Below are 17,844 nucleotides of genomic sequence, written 5' to 3'. Positions count from 1 at the left end.
TGTTATAGCTTTTTATATACTGTGATTTTTTTTTCTTCTTTTTAGATTTAGAGATGCTGAGAAATCAAATGAAACCATCCATTTTAAATAGCCCCGTCATTAATAACATGTGTGTGTAAAAACTGCACAACATAATAACACAGTGTTCCAGAACTTTAGTTTCACAATAACCTTCCTGTTTTGACCCTCCTCCTCCCCCCCCCCCCCTCCCTCCCTCCCTCCCTCTGTCCCTCTTCTGCTCTCTGCTCCAATTTGCGTGCGCGGACTCGCGGCCAGCCTAGGCGGCACGGCACGCACGTGCACGCTTCTTGGGGGCTCGACGCATCGCAATGGAAAAGGGGGCGCGCCCTCCACTTTTAAAGCACGCGCTGCCTGCTATCCAGTGTTGTGGATGTGTCGCAGATTTTTTTTTTTTTCTTTTTGGGGGAAAACTCCGTAAAAGAGAGAGAGAGAGGTAGAGAGAGATAGAGAGGCAGAGAGAGAGAGAGGCGAGGATCCGGGTCGGAACATACATCAGGGAGTGTGTTGGTGAAACACACACACACACACACAACACAAGGATAGGAATAAAGTGTTCCAACTGACGCTGCAGCTGCAGCAGCAAAGCGGAGACTTTAATTTATTTATTTATTTATAATTCTGGTTCTGGAGAGGACGACAAATAGCAGCCCAGTCCAGAGACCCAGTTCCAGTTCCAGTTGCGTTGCTGTTGTTTTGGGATCAGCGTGCAGCGATGGAACTGTCTTCCATTGGAGAGCAAGTGTTTGCAGTTGAATCAATAACAAAGAAGAGAGTCCGAAAGGTAAGATGGATGACTTTTTTTTCTTTTAGTTTTTCTTTCTTTCTTTCTTTCTTTTTTTTTTTTACCACAACAACACACACAACTTATTATTCCCGGCGGGGGGAGGGTTGTTGTTGTTGTGGCTAATAAAAGTCTTATAACGTTTATTATGATACATACGGAACCCAACCAACCCCGATCAAAAGTAGGCTACGCAGTTTCCCTATAGTTTTACGCAAAGTGATGACAGCGAGAGCTATTATTATATCAACACAACTGCGCAAAAGTTTGACATTGTTTCGTTGCCTGAAACACATCCTATATATACACCCGCGATAACGGTGATGATACATATACGTCTTATAACGTGTATATATATAAGTGCTGCGTGGACACGCCATACTGTGTGAGCGCTGGAAGGGGGGTATAGTGTTAGTATATAACAGCACGGCACGACACAGCACGGTATGATCGTAGTAGTAAGAATGCATAAAGGGGGTGTGTGTCTCGGTAGCAGAACTGGTAGGCTATAGGATCAACCGTGCGCGGCGCAGCGGCCAATGCTGTGCGGGCTACGCAGTTTATTTGTAGGTTACGCCAGAGCAGCCAGCAGGAGAGGCGAAGCGGAGAGGACGGGGTGTGTATCTGGGTGAAACTGCTGCGTAATGTCACTCACTGATACTGCGCGATCATCATGATAATCATTGATTGATGATGATACCCGGCCGTAGCATGATGATATGATACATCATGGCATGCGCACACGCATACACACGCACGCACGCACGCACACACACACACACACACACACACACACACACACACACACACACACACACACACACACACATCCTCAGAACTCAGGGCTCCTTTGAACTCTTGAGAGCGTAGAAATGAAACGGATAACCACATTGTTAGGCTATAATAACAACATGGGGTACAATTGTTTTGTTTGTTTTTTAGAGTTACGAATGGGATACATTTAGGCTACTGTATATATAACGGGATAACCAATACGCTATAGATGGCATGGAGTATCAGCCACGTTGTATAGTTGATAACACAGACGTTATAAAGAACATGCTCATATTATAGTTTCTATACTAGTGCTAAAGTGTTGTGTAACATGCGGCCGATGTCAGCGTTATACGTCTCCCCGGTGCCCACAGTCAGTCACATGCAGCTACCCTAGTACCTACCCATGCAGGCCAGTGTAGGCTACATGTAACATAACATCACCACCACCGCCAGCAATGTGGATTGTTTGTCTCAGAACGGGTGGAGGAGGTGAGCGGCGTATATAGGCCTACGTTGTTGCGCAACACCATGTTGTTTACATGTTGCCATGGCCCCACCTATTTCCACTATGGTCTTGGTTTAACGTTCTAGAAAGTCCCACTATGTCTCTACATTATTGAACGAGCCCCCACACATATATATATATATATATATATATATATATATATATATATATATATATATATATATATATATCCCCCCCCTACCCCCGTGCCCATGTGCGGTAACGTCATCACAATAGGAGAGGAGATGTTTTGGAGGCCACCCAGCCGCGCTGTCATTGACGTCACCCTCAGAATCACCATTTAAAGAGAGAGAGAGAGAGGAGGGGGAAAAAATAACCCATGATCTCTTCCCCCCCCCCCCCCCCCCCCCCCCCCCTCCACACTTTAAAGTGACAGTCACCCTTTCTTTTCTATGGTTGACACACACACACACACACACACACGCACACGCACACACACACACACGCACACACGCGCACACACGCACGAACAGACGCATGCTCGCACCGTGACTACAACAGTGCAATGGACAATATTCTATGTGTATATTCAGCTTGTGTTGTGTATATGAATGTATTATCTATCTTCTCTTATATCATCCAGTGACCATGTTGTCTCTCTTTCACTCTCACCTCCCTCTGCAGGGTAACGTGGAGTATCTACTGAAGTGGCAGGGATGGCCTCAGAAGTAAGCCTTGAGTCATCGTCACTGATGATAGTGACCCCATGAGTCATGCCAAAACGTTTCCAGGAACCATAATGCATTTTGTGGATTAATTACGGTGTCCCTTGTATATATAGACGGACGGTCACGGACGCACAGGACAGACAGACAGAAAGACAGGCAGGGCAGGACCGAGGGCAGGCAGGGCAGGCATACTGGCACACACACAGTGTTAATTGGTAAATGGTAAATTGGTAAATTACATGATGTGCACCTCATTAGTTAAATGAACACCCGGGACCTAACAGTATAGGCTATATAAGGCTAGACAGATATAGAACGTTAGAGAAGTCTAGATAGATATACAAAATAATAATAATAATAATAATAGAGACATTATAGAAACATTGTTATAGACACACAAATAGATGCACAAGTGGAGCGGTTAATTGGAGCTAAATGTGGATGCGTTGTTGTTGTTGTTGTTGTTTATTGGCAGGTACAGTACTGTTGTTGTTGTTTATTGGCAGGTACAGTACCTGGGAACCCGAGGAGCACATACTGGACCCTCGCCTGGTGCTGGCATACGAAGAGAAGTGAGTATTTCTGGAAAAGCTTTTGTTTCCTTTTGTCTCCCTCTTTTTAACCAATTTAGACTGGAGGCTATATACCGACGATTCTACAAATGTCTTCTAAATCGTGACAGTTTTCTGAAAAAACCTATGTTTCTATGTCAGTCGTTATATGTAATATATATGTAATGTATATGTATATGTTATATGTAATTACTAGCCGCCGACCCCCATCTGAAAATATGTTTTTCCAGGCCCCCCCCCCCCCCCCCCCTCCCAGAAGCAAAGATTTGAGTTTGCTCTGAAAGAATATGTATTCAATAGGAATGCACTACATTTTCACAAATTTTCAAAAATAGCAAATCTACAAGCCCGTATAGCGCGGCTCTCGGTGCCGCGCTATGAGCTTGTAGATCTGCTATTTTCCAATGGCTAAAGTACAACATAATGTTAAAACACCAAAAGGGGTTCCCACCCAGAATGGGTTAAGTTATATAGCTTGTGTAGCTGCTCTTCATTTTCATCTCTCTCAATCTATCTGTGTCCTTTGCCTCTCTCTCTCTCTCTCTCTCTCTCTCTCTCTCTCTCTCTCTCAGGGAGGAGAAGGACAGAGCTCTCGCCTATCGCAGGAAAGGTCTCAGACCCAGGAGGCTGCTTTTGCGGGTAAGGGCACTTTCCACTCTCCTTGTCCACTCCACAGTCTTAATTATCACGCACCTCCTGGGGGGGGGGTCACACGGTTCCCGTTGTCCTTCAATCCCTGCATGCAGGCTGTAGTGTAGAAAGTCAGCATGGGCATCCCCACTACTCTCTTTCCTTTATACAGGACTAATTTCATCAATAGTATAACTTTAAAACAACCCAGCGTGTATGTGACCTATAGCTACGCCAGCTGAGATTCCGTTTTCAACCATTGCCTGTGCATTATCAATGTGGTATAACATTCCAACCTGTCATATATACTATCTGTTAAGCCTTATTTATGTATACTTAGTTGTGTGCTGGAGTCGCGTACACCGAACAGTCGGTCTACAAACTCGCCGCGGTGTTGTGTGCTCGTAGATGGACTATTCTAACGTGCCACGGTGTTGTGTGCTTTTAGACGGACTATTTTAGGTCTGCGACATGATGAGCATCCAAGTTATAAATGAGGCATTATGCTGTAACTGTACAGTATGCATTCTGGTGGAGAGGCTGATTTCAGGATATTTGTATAAAAAAACAAATTTAACCCATTCTGACCGGGCACCCGTTTTTGGTGTCGGCATCATGTTATGCTTTAGCTATTGAAAAATAGCAGATCTACAAGCTCATATCGCGCCACCGAGTGGCGCGATACGAGCTTGTAGGTCTGCTATTTTTTGAAAAATTGAAGAACGACTGACATTTTTTTAATCTGATCTCAGGTCAGAATGGGTTTAATCAGACCAGTGTGTGTCCAGTGGAAACCTCGTATGAATCTGATCTCAGGTCAGAATGGGTTAAAAAAAAGCAGTTGAGCTATGAGCCTCGCTTTTGTATGGTAATGCAATGTGACTAAAAAATAAAGACTGTCCCACAGAGACACGGCATGTCAACAATGGCCATAATCTTTCACTCTCATCTGTTTCTCTGCCTCTCTTGTCTTGATCTCTTATCTCTCTTGTTTTTTATCTCCATCTTCCATCATTTCTCTGCCTCCTCCATCCCCTTTCTCTGCACAAGAATATCTTTGCCATGGACCTACGGAGCACGAGCAAGGCTCCGAGAAGCCTCCGCCCCGGCTGCGACTCTCCCTCACGCGCTCCATGAGCACCGACGTGGACCAGGGCGAGAGAGGCATGTTCCGCAGAATGATCCGACGCAAGAAACCACAGAGGGTCGGCGGCGGCAAGCGGGTCGGGCCTCACGGACCTCCTCCGCCCAGGAAGTTCCGGCACCCTCATGGAGCAAAGGTGGAGAGTCCCATGGAGTGTGACTCTGAAGACACCGCCGAGGAGAGACAGGAGTCTGAATGCACCAACGAGATGCGCGACGACAGCGTATACGGTTGGTATTTAACACATTCTGACCTGAGATCAGATTCATACGAGGTTTCCGCCGGACACACACTGGTCTGATTGACCCATTCTGACCTGAGATCAGATTCTAAAAATGTCAGTCGCTCTTCGATTTTTCAAAAATAGCAGACCTACAAGCTCGTATCGCGCCACTCGGTGGCGCGATATGAGCTTGTAGATCTGCTATTTTTCAATAGCTAAAACATAACATGATGCCAACACCAAAATGGGTGCCCGGTCAGAATGGGTTAAAAAAAAACAAAAAATGAAGAAAAAGGTTACAAACAAGCTCTTTCTTAGGTCTCCACTTAAAGGACAACTTTAGTTTTTTTCAACCAAGGTTCATATTCTAGGTTGTTATCAGAGAAAGCAAAAGATGAGTGTTAATTTCTTTTCATTTGCTGCTTTCTTTCATTTTAGGGATTTTAGCTGTTTTTGACAGGGGAGGGCGGGGGCATTCGAGCATGGGGCTAAATATGTATTATTTTACACACTTTTACGTTCTCTAATAATAACCTAAAACATGAACCTTGGTTGAAAAAAACTAAAGTTGTACTTTAATAGTCATTGTGTTATCCATTTATACATCCAATAGAGGGTATGCGCGTGACATCATCATCATACCTGGAAGTTATGCGGGAACGCCTACTGAGTGGCAAAGAAAATCAACTTTCTGGCCTTGACAGCCCCTACATCCACACAGAAAAGTCCTATTTGATTGCATTAAATTACTTTAAACAACATTAAATTCACTTGTTTGTCACTCACTTTGCCACTCGATCAGCCATTCACTTTATGCATGCGCATACCCTCTATAACTAATTGTAACTGTAACCCAAAAGTCATCATTTTCAGCATTATATAATGATGCATATTCTTTTTAAGTTGAACTTAAAACTCTTATCTATCTAATCTATATTCATCTGTATATCTCTCTATCTTCCCTTTAAGTATTTATTAAATTTCCACAAGTTACAAGGCATCACAGTACATAATATCAAGGCTTGGAATTACGTACAAAAATAGGCTGCTTGTCATCATATAAATACAAAGTTACATACATGTCAACAGTACAATCCATTCAGAGCAAACATTTAGGCGCGGACAAACAGCACCATGCTTTGGTGCCATGTGTGTCTATCCACAGGCACATACTGTAACAACACCCCCAGAACCACACACTCAGTATAACATTTAACCCATTCTGACCTGAGATCAGATTCATACGAGGTTTCCACTGGACACACGCTGGTCTGACGAACCCATTCTGACCTGAGATCAGATTCTAAAAATGTCAGTCGTTCTTCGATTTTTTTCAAAAATAGCAGACCTACAAGCTCATATCGCGCCACTCGGTGGCGCGATATGAGCTTGTAGATCTGCTATTTTTCAATAGCTAAAGCATAACATGATGCTGACACCAAAATGGGTGCCCGGTCAGAATGGGTTAAAAGTATAAACATGTAAACATATCGCGACCGGGAGTCGAACCTGGGTCCTTCCTCACATCAAGATACTACTCACTCTATCACTCGGGCCACTGAGCCGTGCAGAGAATAAGGGCAAAAAAGTAAACATATATATATATACGTTACAAGGAGGGCTGTGCTAAAGTGTCTACAGTGCAAAAAATCGTCTACCTCAATGTCTCCTCCTACTAGGTCATTCAGAGTGCAGCTCTCCTCCCGTCCTGGAGCGAGAGGTTGACCTGGAGCTGAAGGAGGCAAACGGCAATCAGACACTGGTGAACAGAGACACGGACAAAGGGGACGTCGTCGTGATGACTGACAGGCTAGAAGGAGGGACTCGTGACACGAGACAGACCCCGCCGTCTACACTCAACCCCGCAGAGGGCTTCCTTTCTACGCCGGAGGAGGAGGCAGGACCAAAGAAAGACATTGTCGCCGCGGTCGAACGCAAGTTAGATTCAGAAAGCGACGCGGGTGGCGTCGAACCGGGGCCGCCGCCGCCCGCGCACCTCGACCGGCATGGTGGCCACATCATCCTGCACTTCCATCGGCGGTGACTCTGGGACAGATCGCTTCAGAAACAGGCCAGACGAGGAGAGCACTCGCAAACCGGCGGCGGAAAGTCAGAGCAGCGAACAGAATATGACGTCAGTCATAGTGAGTGTTCAGGGGGCCGGCAAGAATGTAGGCGACGGTTTTATAGTCGGCGAGGGACGGAAGAAAATGAGGGACGACAATCAGAGCGTAACGGCGATAAAACATCACCCAGGCAGCACTGCTCCGGCAGCGGAGAGACCTGGGAAGGTGATAAAACATCACCCAGGCAGCACTGCTCCGGCAGCGGAGGACCCTGGGAAGGTGATTGTTACTTACGTGACTCTCAACTCCTTGACAGTAATCTTCAAGGAAGCCATGATGGCCGAGGGCTTCTTTAAGAGCTGTTAATTAAACAGAGTTCTGGTCAGAGAGAGAGAGAGAGAGAGAGAGAGAGAGAGAGAGAGAGAGAGAGAGAGAGAGAGAGAGAGAGAGAGAGACACTAAGTTTGGAGGAAAAGATGAAGGCAGGAAAGAAACAGGGAGCAAAAAGGGGAGATTAGGGTTACGTTTTCATGAGGAAAAAGTAACTGCAATGTTACACTTACTGCTCATTTTGTACTTGTACATAGCCTTATATGTGACTGTAAGTTAATTCCAGATGTTTACAATGCTTTATCGGAGAGATGCACACATTTGCTACCATGAGACTAAATGAAGAAATGTTGCCTTTTCACAAAGCGAGTGGTAATTTTAACATTGTGGCTTCATTTTGAGCATATAGGACAGCATGAACATAGGACGCCTATAAGCATTCTTTTGGGCTTTTGCCCAAAGGGATGCTAACATCTTATTTGCTCTGTTGCAAACCAGTAGAGAAAATGGATGTGAGCTAAACTTGAGAGCTGCGGGACTCATTGAGATATATGGCAAGATTAAGAGGAAGAGGGAAAAGAGAGAAGTCTGACAAATCTTGAGACCCGGCAGTTGAATCTAAAACATTTAGTCTACATAAACTACTTCCATGCAGCTACTTGTGCTTTCCAGAATATTGTTCTTCTCACACTGAAAACCTAATATCAGGGCTTGTTTCAGTCGCTTCTTTTTCTAACAAGCTTTTTGTAAAAGATATCCCTCCTTTTCCAGTAGTAGTCACACAGTGAGTCAAACACAGTGCTTTCTGCATGCCCTGTCAATCTGTGCCACATATGCACACAAACCACTGTCCCGTGTTGTCATTGAAGGTTTATTTCTGTCCCAAAAGAAATAACACAAAAGGAGAGAAGTAAATAATGCCTGCCAGAAAAAGAAAGTCTTTCGATGTGAGAATTGATGCTTAAGAGATAATACACTATTGTTAGGTGTCGGTCCTGTCCTTACTTTTCAAGTCTGATGAAATGCTACCTGGTTCTATTTTTGTATTACCAATTGATAGTCCACTCGAGTCGCTAGCCTTTGTGCGTTTTCAAGAGATGTTGGTTTCCACAACCTCCATCACCATCTAAATGCTGTGTAGGGTAATGTGCAAAACTGAAGCAAAATGTACATTAGGTCAAACAGTAGTGAGCTACTATTTATCGCATGTCACACCTATAAAACCGACTTAAATTATGTCACGTGTCCGAATGAGTTTTTTCCTTTGACCGAGACGAGTTGTCAAAACATGTCGTCTGCTCGATGATAAAAAATGCCTTTTTATTTGACTGCATTTCCAATAAATATGTACTAAAAACAAACTGCTGCCTCACATACGCCTTTCTAAACTATAATCCAATATGAGATTCAATTAATTACAAAGAAAGAATCTCATACGCACTTAATGAGGCACATGAACTCTCAACAGGAGAGAGAACTTTCAATACCATCCTCCAAGATATTGAATGCAATAGGTCCACTAGGTCAGAACCACTTTTATATATAAAAATAAGATCTTCATGCCCTTACTTCGGTGGCCGTGCTGTGTGCTCTTGTATTGACATCAATATTCTTTGATGTTTTGGAACAGCTGTGGGATTTAATTAATTAGCGATGGACGCTTCGTTTCAGCAATACCCAACATAGAAACCAATCATGCATCACCATTTACCACCACTAGAGGTCAGTGTTCTCAGCAACTAAAAGTAATGTCTCCACTGTCGACTACAGTGCAAGATGACAAGATGAATCATACACTAGTGCTGTCCAGAGGAAACCTCATAACTCCAAAATGTTTTCAGGAAATGAAAAATATACGTTTTTAAGGAAATTAATATATTTTTCATTTAATTTCCTTATATATATATCTTTTAAACGACGCAATACTGCCTCATCAAAGCTGGTGTTGTGACTTTGGATATAGTCAATTACTTGCATGAGGAGAGAGGTGGTGGAGTTAGTTGTTTTAGCAGACAGTTTGAGGGTCCTATGGAGTTAAGGGGTTGCGTTTTTTGGTTCAATATTTTAAAGTAAGTAAAGGGTGTGCTCCGGACAGCAACGTTATCCAGATTAGATTACTAAACGGAAATGCCAAATCAGAGACTGTGGAACAAACCGTTAATTTTAAGATTACCATACCAATACTTTTGTTATGTTTGGCTACCATTAGGATTATATCTTGATGAGGTTGTATAGCTCTTAAGCCTCTGCTCCAGTTTAGGGACAAGCAAACATACTTGAGCTCTCGTCAATTATAGGCAGAAAACAATATGAAACCTCAAATAAGTTCCCATCGTGGAAGACCTGTTGGTCATGTCAGTTCAAGCTTGAAAAAATGATTCAAATTAAGTGACTGATCGGAAAAGCTATACAATATAAAAGCAACAACATAGAACATAGTGCATGGACAACAGCACCCAGCACTATTTTAATTTTCCATTTTATTATAAAAAAAAAACAAAAAAAAACAGTATTTGAGTCCACAGTTTGTGTTTTTCTTTGTACAGTAAAAAATATTAAATTAAACTCCCAAAAAGATCTTAGCAGGAAGATCTCCATTGAGAGGGCGGAGACAGAGGGCTCTCCCCTGCAGGAAGGAAGGTGGGTGGTGTGGGGCAGGGGGGATGGGTGGGGGGGTGGAGGAGTGAGGGGCGGGGGACCAGTGTATTTGGATCTCTGCTCTGTTAAGTCCATTGGGGGGGGGGGGGGGGAAGCAGCAGCAACGAGGATGAGGCAGAGAGGAAAAACGAGAGACGTTTTCCTGCTCAGTTCCGTCTGTGCAACACAGTCTTATTTGGATCAATTTCCTCCCATCTTCTCAGGAAAAAAAACAAAACAAAAAAAACACTGGTGGATGCTCCCCCCCTTCCCCCCCATGGGGGGGGGGGGGGGGGCTTTCTTCTCCCCCCCACCCCCCCACCCTCCATGACATCCCCACCCCCCATGTACGCGAAATGTTACAGGCACACAGGAATGCACCCCCCAACCCTAGTTACTTAATAACAAATGTCTCTTAAAGGAAGGGAGAGTGCACACACATTCAAGGGAGGGCTTGTTTCGTGACGAGGGAAGTCCCTTTTTCCAGCATGATCGTGGTTGTCCCAATACAGCAGCCGGCTAGGCTTAGGGGGTGTTCAATATGTCCGTTAGCCAGCTGAGGAGGACCGCAGTAGACCCCCCCCCCCCCCCCCCCCCCAACCACCCGATAACTGCAGGAAAACACTGACATTTATTCACTTCCTACCTGGACAAACCCCCAGACCCAAAGACATAACGTGAAATGAAATATCCACTAAAACCCACTCCCAAATTCAACAGTCAATAACAAAAATATATTTCTATATGAATTGTAGCAGTCTCAGGGTAGATACCGAACGAACCCCCCCCCCAAAAAAAGGGGAGAAGAGAAAAGAAAAATAAATCTTGGAAACCAAAAAAAATAAATAAAGCAAAAAACCCAAACATTTTAAAAAGTAAGATATGCATGATGGTTTGGATTTATAATAACATTAATAATAATCCACATCACTCTGTGAAACTAATAAGACAGAGAATGACTGAATGATGGAAAACACAACAAAACTATTAAAAAGTCCTTTGCATTAAATTGTTTCCTCTTTAATTTTTCACCACTTTTAAAATCTTAAAAACATTTCTTAAAAAAAGGCAAATACTCCCGTTTCCCCCAAACCCCCCCCAAAAATATCTCCTGTCTTGTATTCTCTAAGGTGGGGGGGGGGGGGGGGGGGGGGGGCATAGAGGAACCATCCCCCCCTCCTCCTCTTTGTACACAATTGGCAAAAAAATATATTAACAGCAATAACTTACAATTCATTTATTCTAATTCATTTTATCGACTTGTTGATTTATTGTTGCATCTCCCATAGGAAGTTCAGTTCAATGTATCTTTATTGAAAACATTTTAAATAACATTTAACAATAGTATAAAAAAAGAAAGGCTAAAGTAGTAAATAACAATAACACTGTCCTGGGTGAGTGCAGTTTCTGCTCAGAGGATCAGAGCGTCTGGGCTCCACGACGTGTGACACATTAAACGTAGGTTTTTTCCTACATTATGTCTAAGGTATTGTGATTCATGTTCTGACCCAACGGGTCCTGACCGCTACCACCGCCCGGCCCCCCGTGAAGACCGGCCATCCCACTGAGCTGCGACAACATGGCGTTCTGGTCCGAACCAAACTGTTCCATAGAGTTCTGTTGCTGCTGCTGCTGCTGCTGTTGTTGTTGTTGGGCCGTTTGCTGCTGCGTTTGCTGCTGCGAAGGGCCCCCGACCATGCCAGGGTGGTGCTGGTTCATGTGCCCCGGGTGCGGCGAGCCCGTCTGGGTCTGCGGGGAGATGTGATGCGGGGAGGGCTGGGGCTGCATGCGCGGGGACGGGCTGGAGTGCGGCGGCTGCGACTGGGGCCTCGGCGAGGGCTGCGGCGACCGCACCTGGTTGGCCAGAGACGACGTGCTCATGGTCTGGCCCTGGAGGTGGGGGTGCGGCGACTGGGCCATGTTGGGCTGCTGCGGCTGCTGGGGACTCATGGGGTTGCTGTGCTGGGCGGGCGAGCCCCCGGTACCGAGATGCTGCTGCTGCTGCTGCTGCTGCTGCAGGAGCAGCCTCTGGTGAAGCGCCTGCTGGAGCAGGGCCTGCGACGACGGAGCCTGGGGGCCCCCTTGTGGGTGCTGAGGGCCCTGAGGCTGCTGCTGAGGACCCCCTCCACCCGGACCACCGTCACCCCCTCCTTGCAGGCCGGCCATGGCGTTCTGCTGCTGCTGCTGTTGCTGCTGCATCTGGAGGTGGTGCTGGTGCTGCAGCCTCTGCTGAAGGGCGGCGGCCTGCTGTTGAGCCACCGTCCCCGGGTAGCCTCCTTGTCCCTGCTGCCCTGGGGGGCCGCCGCCGCCTCCACCGCCCTGTGGCCCCCCGGGAGGGGGGCCCCCTGGAGGGCCCTGCCCTGCCTGGGGCGGCTGCATGCCCGGCTGGCCCATGTAGCCGCCCTGGCCCTGTGGCGGCTGAGGCTGCTGGAACTGCCCGTGGTTGACCCCGACGCCCATTTGCTGCTGCTGTTGCTGCTGCTGCTGCTGCTGTTGTTGCTGTTGTTGTTGTTGCTGTAGATGCCGTCTCATAAACAGCTCTCTTAATTGGGGATTGTTGAGATTGGCCATCTGAGGCCCTCCTTGGCCAATCATTCCTCTTCCTGCTCCCTGTTGTTGTTGCTGCTGTTGTTGCTGCTGCTGCTGGAGAGCTGCCAATTGCTGTTGTTGTGGCCCACTCATCATTGGCCTCTGCTGTTGCTGCTGCTGCTGTTGTTGTTGTTGTTGCTGTTGTTGCTGCTGTTGTTGTTGTTGCTGTTGTTGTTGCTGCTGTTGTTGCAACTGCTGCTGCTGCACTTGCTGTAGTTGCGCCATAGACGCCATGTTGACGTTCACTCCCCCCTGACCTCCCATATGCATCCCCGGCTGTCCACCGGCACCAGCGGCGTTCATGTTCACCTGCTGCGGACCGCCGCCCGTCATCACGTTCCCGACGGGAACGCCGGGACCAGGGCCGGGACCTCCTCCTCCTCCTCCTCCTCCTCCCGGCGGAATGCCCGGCCCGCCCGGGCCCGGCCCCCCCTGCGCCCCCTTGTACTTGGAGGCCCTCTGTTTGATGAAGGCGGCCATGAGCTGAGGGTTGGAGCGCAGGATGTTGAGCACCTGCTGCTGCTGCAGCGGCGAGCTGGGCGAGCGGAGCGTCCGGAGCAGCTCCTGGAGAGCGGCCTGCGGGAGGTTCCCCCCGCCGGGGACGCCGCCGGCTGCCCCCGGGACGCCACCGGGAGCGCCAGGCATGGCTCCGCCTGGAACGCCGCCTGGAATGCCGCCGCCAGCACCTTGCTGCTGTACCATGTTCATCAGGGCCGCGTGGCTCTGAGCTTGTTGCTGTTGGTGTTGTTGCTGTTGCTGCTGTTGCTGTTGTTGTTGCTGTTGTTGTTGCTGCTGCTGTTGGTGTTGTTGTTGCTGTTGTTGTTGCTGTTGCTGCTGTTGCTGCTGTTGTTGCTGTTGTTGCAATTGTTGCTGTTGTTGAGCAGCCACCATGCTGGGGTGCATCTGGTTCAACATGGTCTGTCTCTGCTGTGCCGCCGCCCACTGCTGCTGCTGCTGTGGGCTCTGGAGCGGAGCGCCCATCCTCTGCTGCTGGAGCTGGGCCTGAGGAGGGAGCTGACCCTGGGGCAGGCTCCCCTGCTGAGGCCCTCCAGGCCCCACCATCATGCCCGGCGGCGGTGCTCCTCCTTGTTGTTGTTGCTGCTGCTGCTGCTGCTGCTGTTGCTGCTGCTCCATGTGGGCTCTGGCAGCAGCCGCGGCTGCAGCGGCCTGGGCCTGGGGAGGCATGCCCTGAGGGGCCATTCCTCCGCCCGGGCCCCCCGGATGTCCCCCCATGCCCATCTGCTGGCCCTGCTGGCCCTGTTGGTGGTGGGGGTGAGCGGACATCATGCCCGCCTGGGCCGCCTGTCTCTGCAGAGCCATCTTCCTCTGGGCGTCGGCGACCTGCTGGATCTTCATGGCGATCTCCACGGCTGCCGGCGGAGGGCCGGACGGGGGCTGCTGTTGATGCTGCTGCTGCTGCTGCGGAGGCTGTGGGGGCGGACCCTGGCCCTGGTTGGACAGCTGCTGGCCTCCCGGACCACCGACCATGACGTTGCCACCGGGCTGCTGCTGCTGTTGTGGCGGCGTTGCGGGGCCCATGCCTGGTTTGCCTTGCGAGGGGTGGATGGGGGAGGAGCCTGGCGGTCTGTTGGCGTAGGGAGGCAGGTTGTTGGCGTGCTGCTGGACGTGTTGAGGGTTTCCACCGCCTCCACCTTGCTGCTGGACCTGAGGATGCATCTGGTGCTGGGGGGAGCTCATCATGCCCCCACCCCCACCTGTGCCACCGGGCATCTGCTGGAACTGATGGTGGAGGTGGTGCTGCGCTGGCATCCCGCCCGGCATCCCGCCCGGCATCCCGCCCGGCTGCTGCTGTTGCTGCTGCTGCTGCTGCTGGGCCCCAGGCCCAGGGCCCACGCCTTGCTGCGGGCCCTGGGGAGTCATGGCCTGCGTCGGGGTCTGAGGGGCTGAGGGCTGGGTGCCCACGGACGTGGGGGTGCTGGGCGCCGTGGTGCCGTTGTTGTTGTTCCCCCCCGGAGACGGGAGCCCTCCGGCGGGTCCTCCCCCGCCTCCCGGCGGCCCCCCTCCTCCTCCTCCTCCGGCCGGCTGCCCCACCCTCTGCATGGAGGCCATCCTCCGCCGCAGCATCTGGGCCTGCTGGAGGCGGTGCTGCAGCTGCTGCTGCCGCAGCTTGTGCTTGATGTTCAGGCAGAAGGGCACGGGACACTTGTTCTCCTGGCAGTGCTTGGCGTGGTAGCAGCACAGGGCGATGAGCTGCTTGCAGATGGGGCAGCCGCCGTTGGTCTTGCGCTTGCAGCCCTTGGTGTGCTGCACCACGCGCTTCATCTTCTGGCACGACGGCAGCGAGCAGTTGGCGTTGCGGCACTGGCAGGCGTGCACCAGCGACTGGATGCAGCGCTGGATGCTGAGGCGCCGGGAGTCCCCGGGGCTCTGGGCGGCCGCCGCCGACTGGTTGTTGCTCTCGTCGTCCAGGCCCAGGCCCAGCTTGTCCATCTTGTGCTCGTGGCCCTTGGTGTTGTAGCAGGCGATGCACAGGTCGTAGTCCTGGGAGGGTGGAGAGGGGGAGGGGAGGACACTTTGTTTAACCCATTCTGACCCGAGATCAGATTCTAAAAATGTCTATTACATCCTGACAGTTTCATTATTAACCCATTCTGACCTGAGATCAGATTCTAAAAGTGTCTTCGATTTTTCAAAAATGGCAGACCTACAAGCTCGTATCGCGCCACTCGGTGGCGCGATATGAGCTTGTAGATCTGCTATTTTTCAATAGCTAAAGCATAACACGATGCCGACACCAAAATGGGTGCCCGGTCAGAATGGGTTACTTTGACATTTGATGCTGCGACGCGTTTTGAGCTTGTAGATCGGCTATTTTTGCTATATTCGAATTGGAATCCTGAAAATTTACTTTTTTATGTAATTTCAAATGCCTTTAATTGTACGTGTGTTGAGCATTGAGCTACTAATTTAGACTGAAGTGATTAAAGCGGGTCATGTTTGCATGTTGTGGAATTGTAAACAGCTGGAACCAATATTATATCAGTATTCAGATATTAACCTGAGGGCCACATTAAAGGTATATTCAGTGATTTCACTCAAAAAACCTTAGGTTTCGTTTTTGGCTGTGGGACCCAGCCTTTCGTCCAATCAGGATAGAGAGTCAAAAACGAAACCTAAGGTTTTTTGACCCCCAGGGGTTAACTGGGGACAGGGAGGAACTCCTTATATGGTCAGCACACTCTATAGTAGGGAGGATTATCACAACAAAACAAAAAAATAAGTGATATTTGAATTAAGTGAAATCACTGAATATACCTTTAAGTGAAGGTGGGGGCCGCATGTGGCCCCCGGACCGCCAGTTGCCCACCCGTTTTACTGCGGAAGGTTCCGTCATAAGGAATCCAACCGGCAACTGCTTCTGGCGTAATGTTCCGTCTGATAAGCTTTATTATTGATATCAAACCGGATCGCTGTTTTTTTTTTTTTTTATTGTTATTTTGGCTTGGCCTTTCCTTCTTTAGCGATCCTAGACCGGATTGCACAACAAGCGCTGCCGTCCACCTCCCATTATACAGGCCGACTAAAAAAAGCGGAAATAACTCGAAATCTACGGAGCTCTCCGTGGTCTGGATAAAACGCGCGACGTTCGGAAGTCTTTGCTGATTATCCGGTGGTTTAGATGGAAACATTGGCACTTCCTATAGCAAAGGATGGCTTAATTTTTTAAATTCCAGGTGACTAAAATGTGACTAAAACGAAATGAAAACTATTCAAGAGACTACGACTACAAGTAAGACGCGCAAACGCGGGAAGCGAACGCAGCTCGTGTGTGTGTGGTTGTGTGTGTGTGTGTGTGTGTGTGTGTGTGTGTGTGCTACAGCTGCGCCCTGTGTGTGTGTGTGTGTGTGTGCTACAGCTGCGCCCTCTGGTGGCGGGCGGGTGGTGTCACAGCGGGACAGACACACACACACACACACATACACAGACATGAGCAGCAGGGTCTCATAGTAAGTGGCTCACTGCGTTCGCAAAAACTAAAATTTGCTGCCAAAAAATGTGCTGCCTTTCTCTTCTTCCCCCCGGCCCTCTCACCTCGCAGACGGTGCAGTGGAAGCGCGTCTCCACGTGCCGCTTGCACTCGTTGCAGGTGTAGACGAAGCGCTCCTGGCTCTGGTTGTGCAGCTCCACCAGCATGCACATGGAGCTCCACTTGGAGCGCCGCAGCGAGCTGAACTCCAGGTGCTTGTCGCGCGCCAGCGTCAGGAAGGCGTCGCGGCCGTCCATCAGGTCACACGCCATCAGGCCGTCGGGGTCCGTGATGGGGCCGAGGGAGTTGGCCGTGGGGGCGGCGATGAGACGGATGACGAAGAACACCTGGAAGGTGGACGCACGATAACACACACACATGGAACAATGTTTATGCTTTAGCTGTTGAAAAATAGCAGACCTACAAGCTCATAGCGCGCCACCGAGTGGCGCGCTATGAGCTTGTAGGTCTGCTTGTTTTTGGAAAATCTAAGAACGACTGAGATAGAAACATAGCTTTTTCAGAAAACTGTCAGGATGCGGAAGACATTTTTAGAATCTGATCTCAGGTCAAAATGGGTTAATATATATATATTTTTTATCCCACGATTATGGAACCCATTTTTCACCCCCTGTGTCAGTCATCTAATGTGATCCTGGGCTCTACACACCCATATATGGGGGACAAGGGGAGAGCAACGGACTTGAACTCATGCTTCCTTCATGCCTGAGTTGCTCCTTTACACCTGACAGGGGGGAGTTTCCCTGGGTTTTTTTGGGGGATTTAAGGAAAAGCTCCAGGTGAAGATTTGACAAAATATGTGTGAGGAGCCCATGTTGCACATGTATATACTGTATGATATAATGCCGAAATACAGGGTGATATTTGTGTGG

General features: G+C 48.8%; 2 protein-coding genes across 5 annotated transcripts in view; one reads left to right on the top strand and one right to left on the bottom strand.

Annotated features, from left to right (window-relative positions):
* Nucleotides 1-431: 431 nt before the first annotated feature.
* On the top strand, nucleotides 432-9,089 carry cbx7a (chromobox homolog 7a). The gene is given in 8 exon segments (XM_083780597.1): nucleotides 432-802; nucleotides 2,730-2,773; nucleotides 3,280-3,345; nucleotides 3,918-3,984; nucleotides 5,026-5,050; nucleotides 5,053-5,349; nucleotides 7,022-7,371; nucleotides 7,373-9,089. Coding segments are annotated over 8 exon segments (1,320 nt in total). The 5' UTR covers nucleotides 432-733; the 3' UTR covers nucleotides 7,775-9,089.
* Nucleotides 9,090-11,503: 2,414 nt separating this feature from the next.
* ep300b (EP300 lysine acetyltransferase b) overlaps nucleotides 11,504-17,844 on the bottom strand; it is a 69,267-nt gene continuing 62,926 nt past the window's right edge. For all 4 annotated transcript variants that reach the window (XM_083780228.1, XM_083780230.1, XM_083780229.1 and 1 more), the window contains exons 28-29: nucleotides 17,017-17,298; nucleotides 11,504-15,465 (exon numbers count right to left, since the gene is read on the bottom strand). In XM_083780228.1, coding sequence (XP_083636354.1) covers nucleotides 11,845-15,465; nucleotides 17,017-17,298 — 3,903 coding nt within the window. In that variant the 3' untranslated portion in view covers nucleotides 11,504-11,844. The remainder of the gene's footprint in view (nucleotides 15,466-17,016; nucleotides 17,299-17,844) is intronic.

This window comes from Protomyctophum parallelum (assembly GCF_964188405.1).
Source record: "Protomyctophum parallelum genome assembly, chromosome: 13".
Classification (NCBI taxonomy): Eukaryota; Metazoa; Chordata; class Actinopteri; order Myctophiformes; family Myctophidae; genus Protomyctophum; species Protomyctophum parallelum.
Note: the sequence above shows the minus strand (reverse complement) of the source record. Positions and strands in the feature narration are given on the sequence as shown.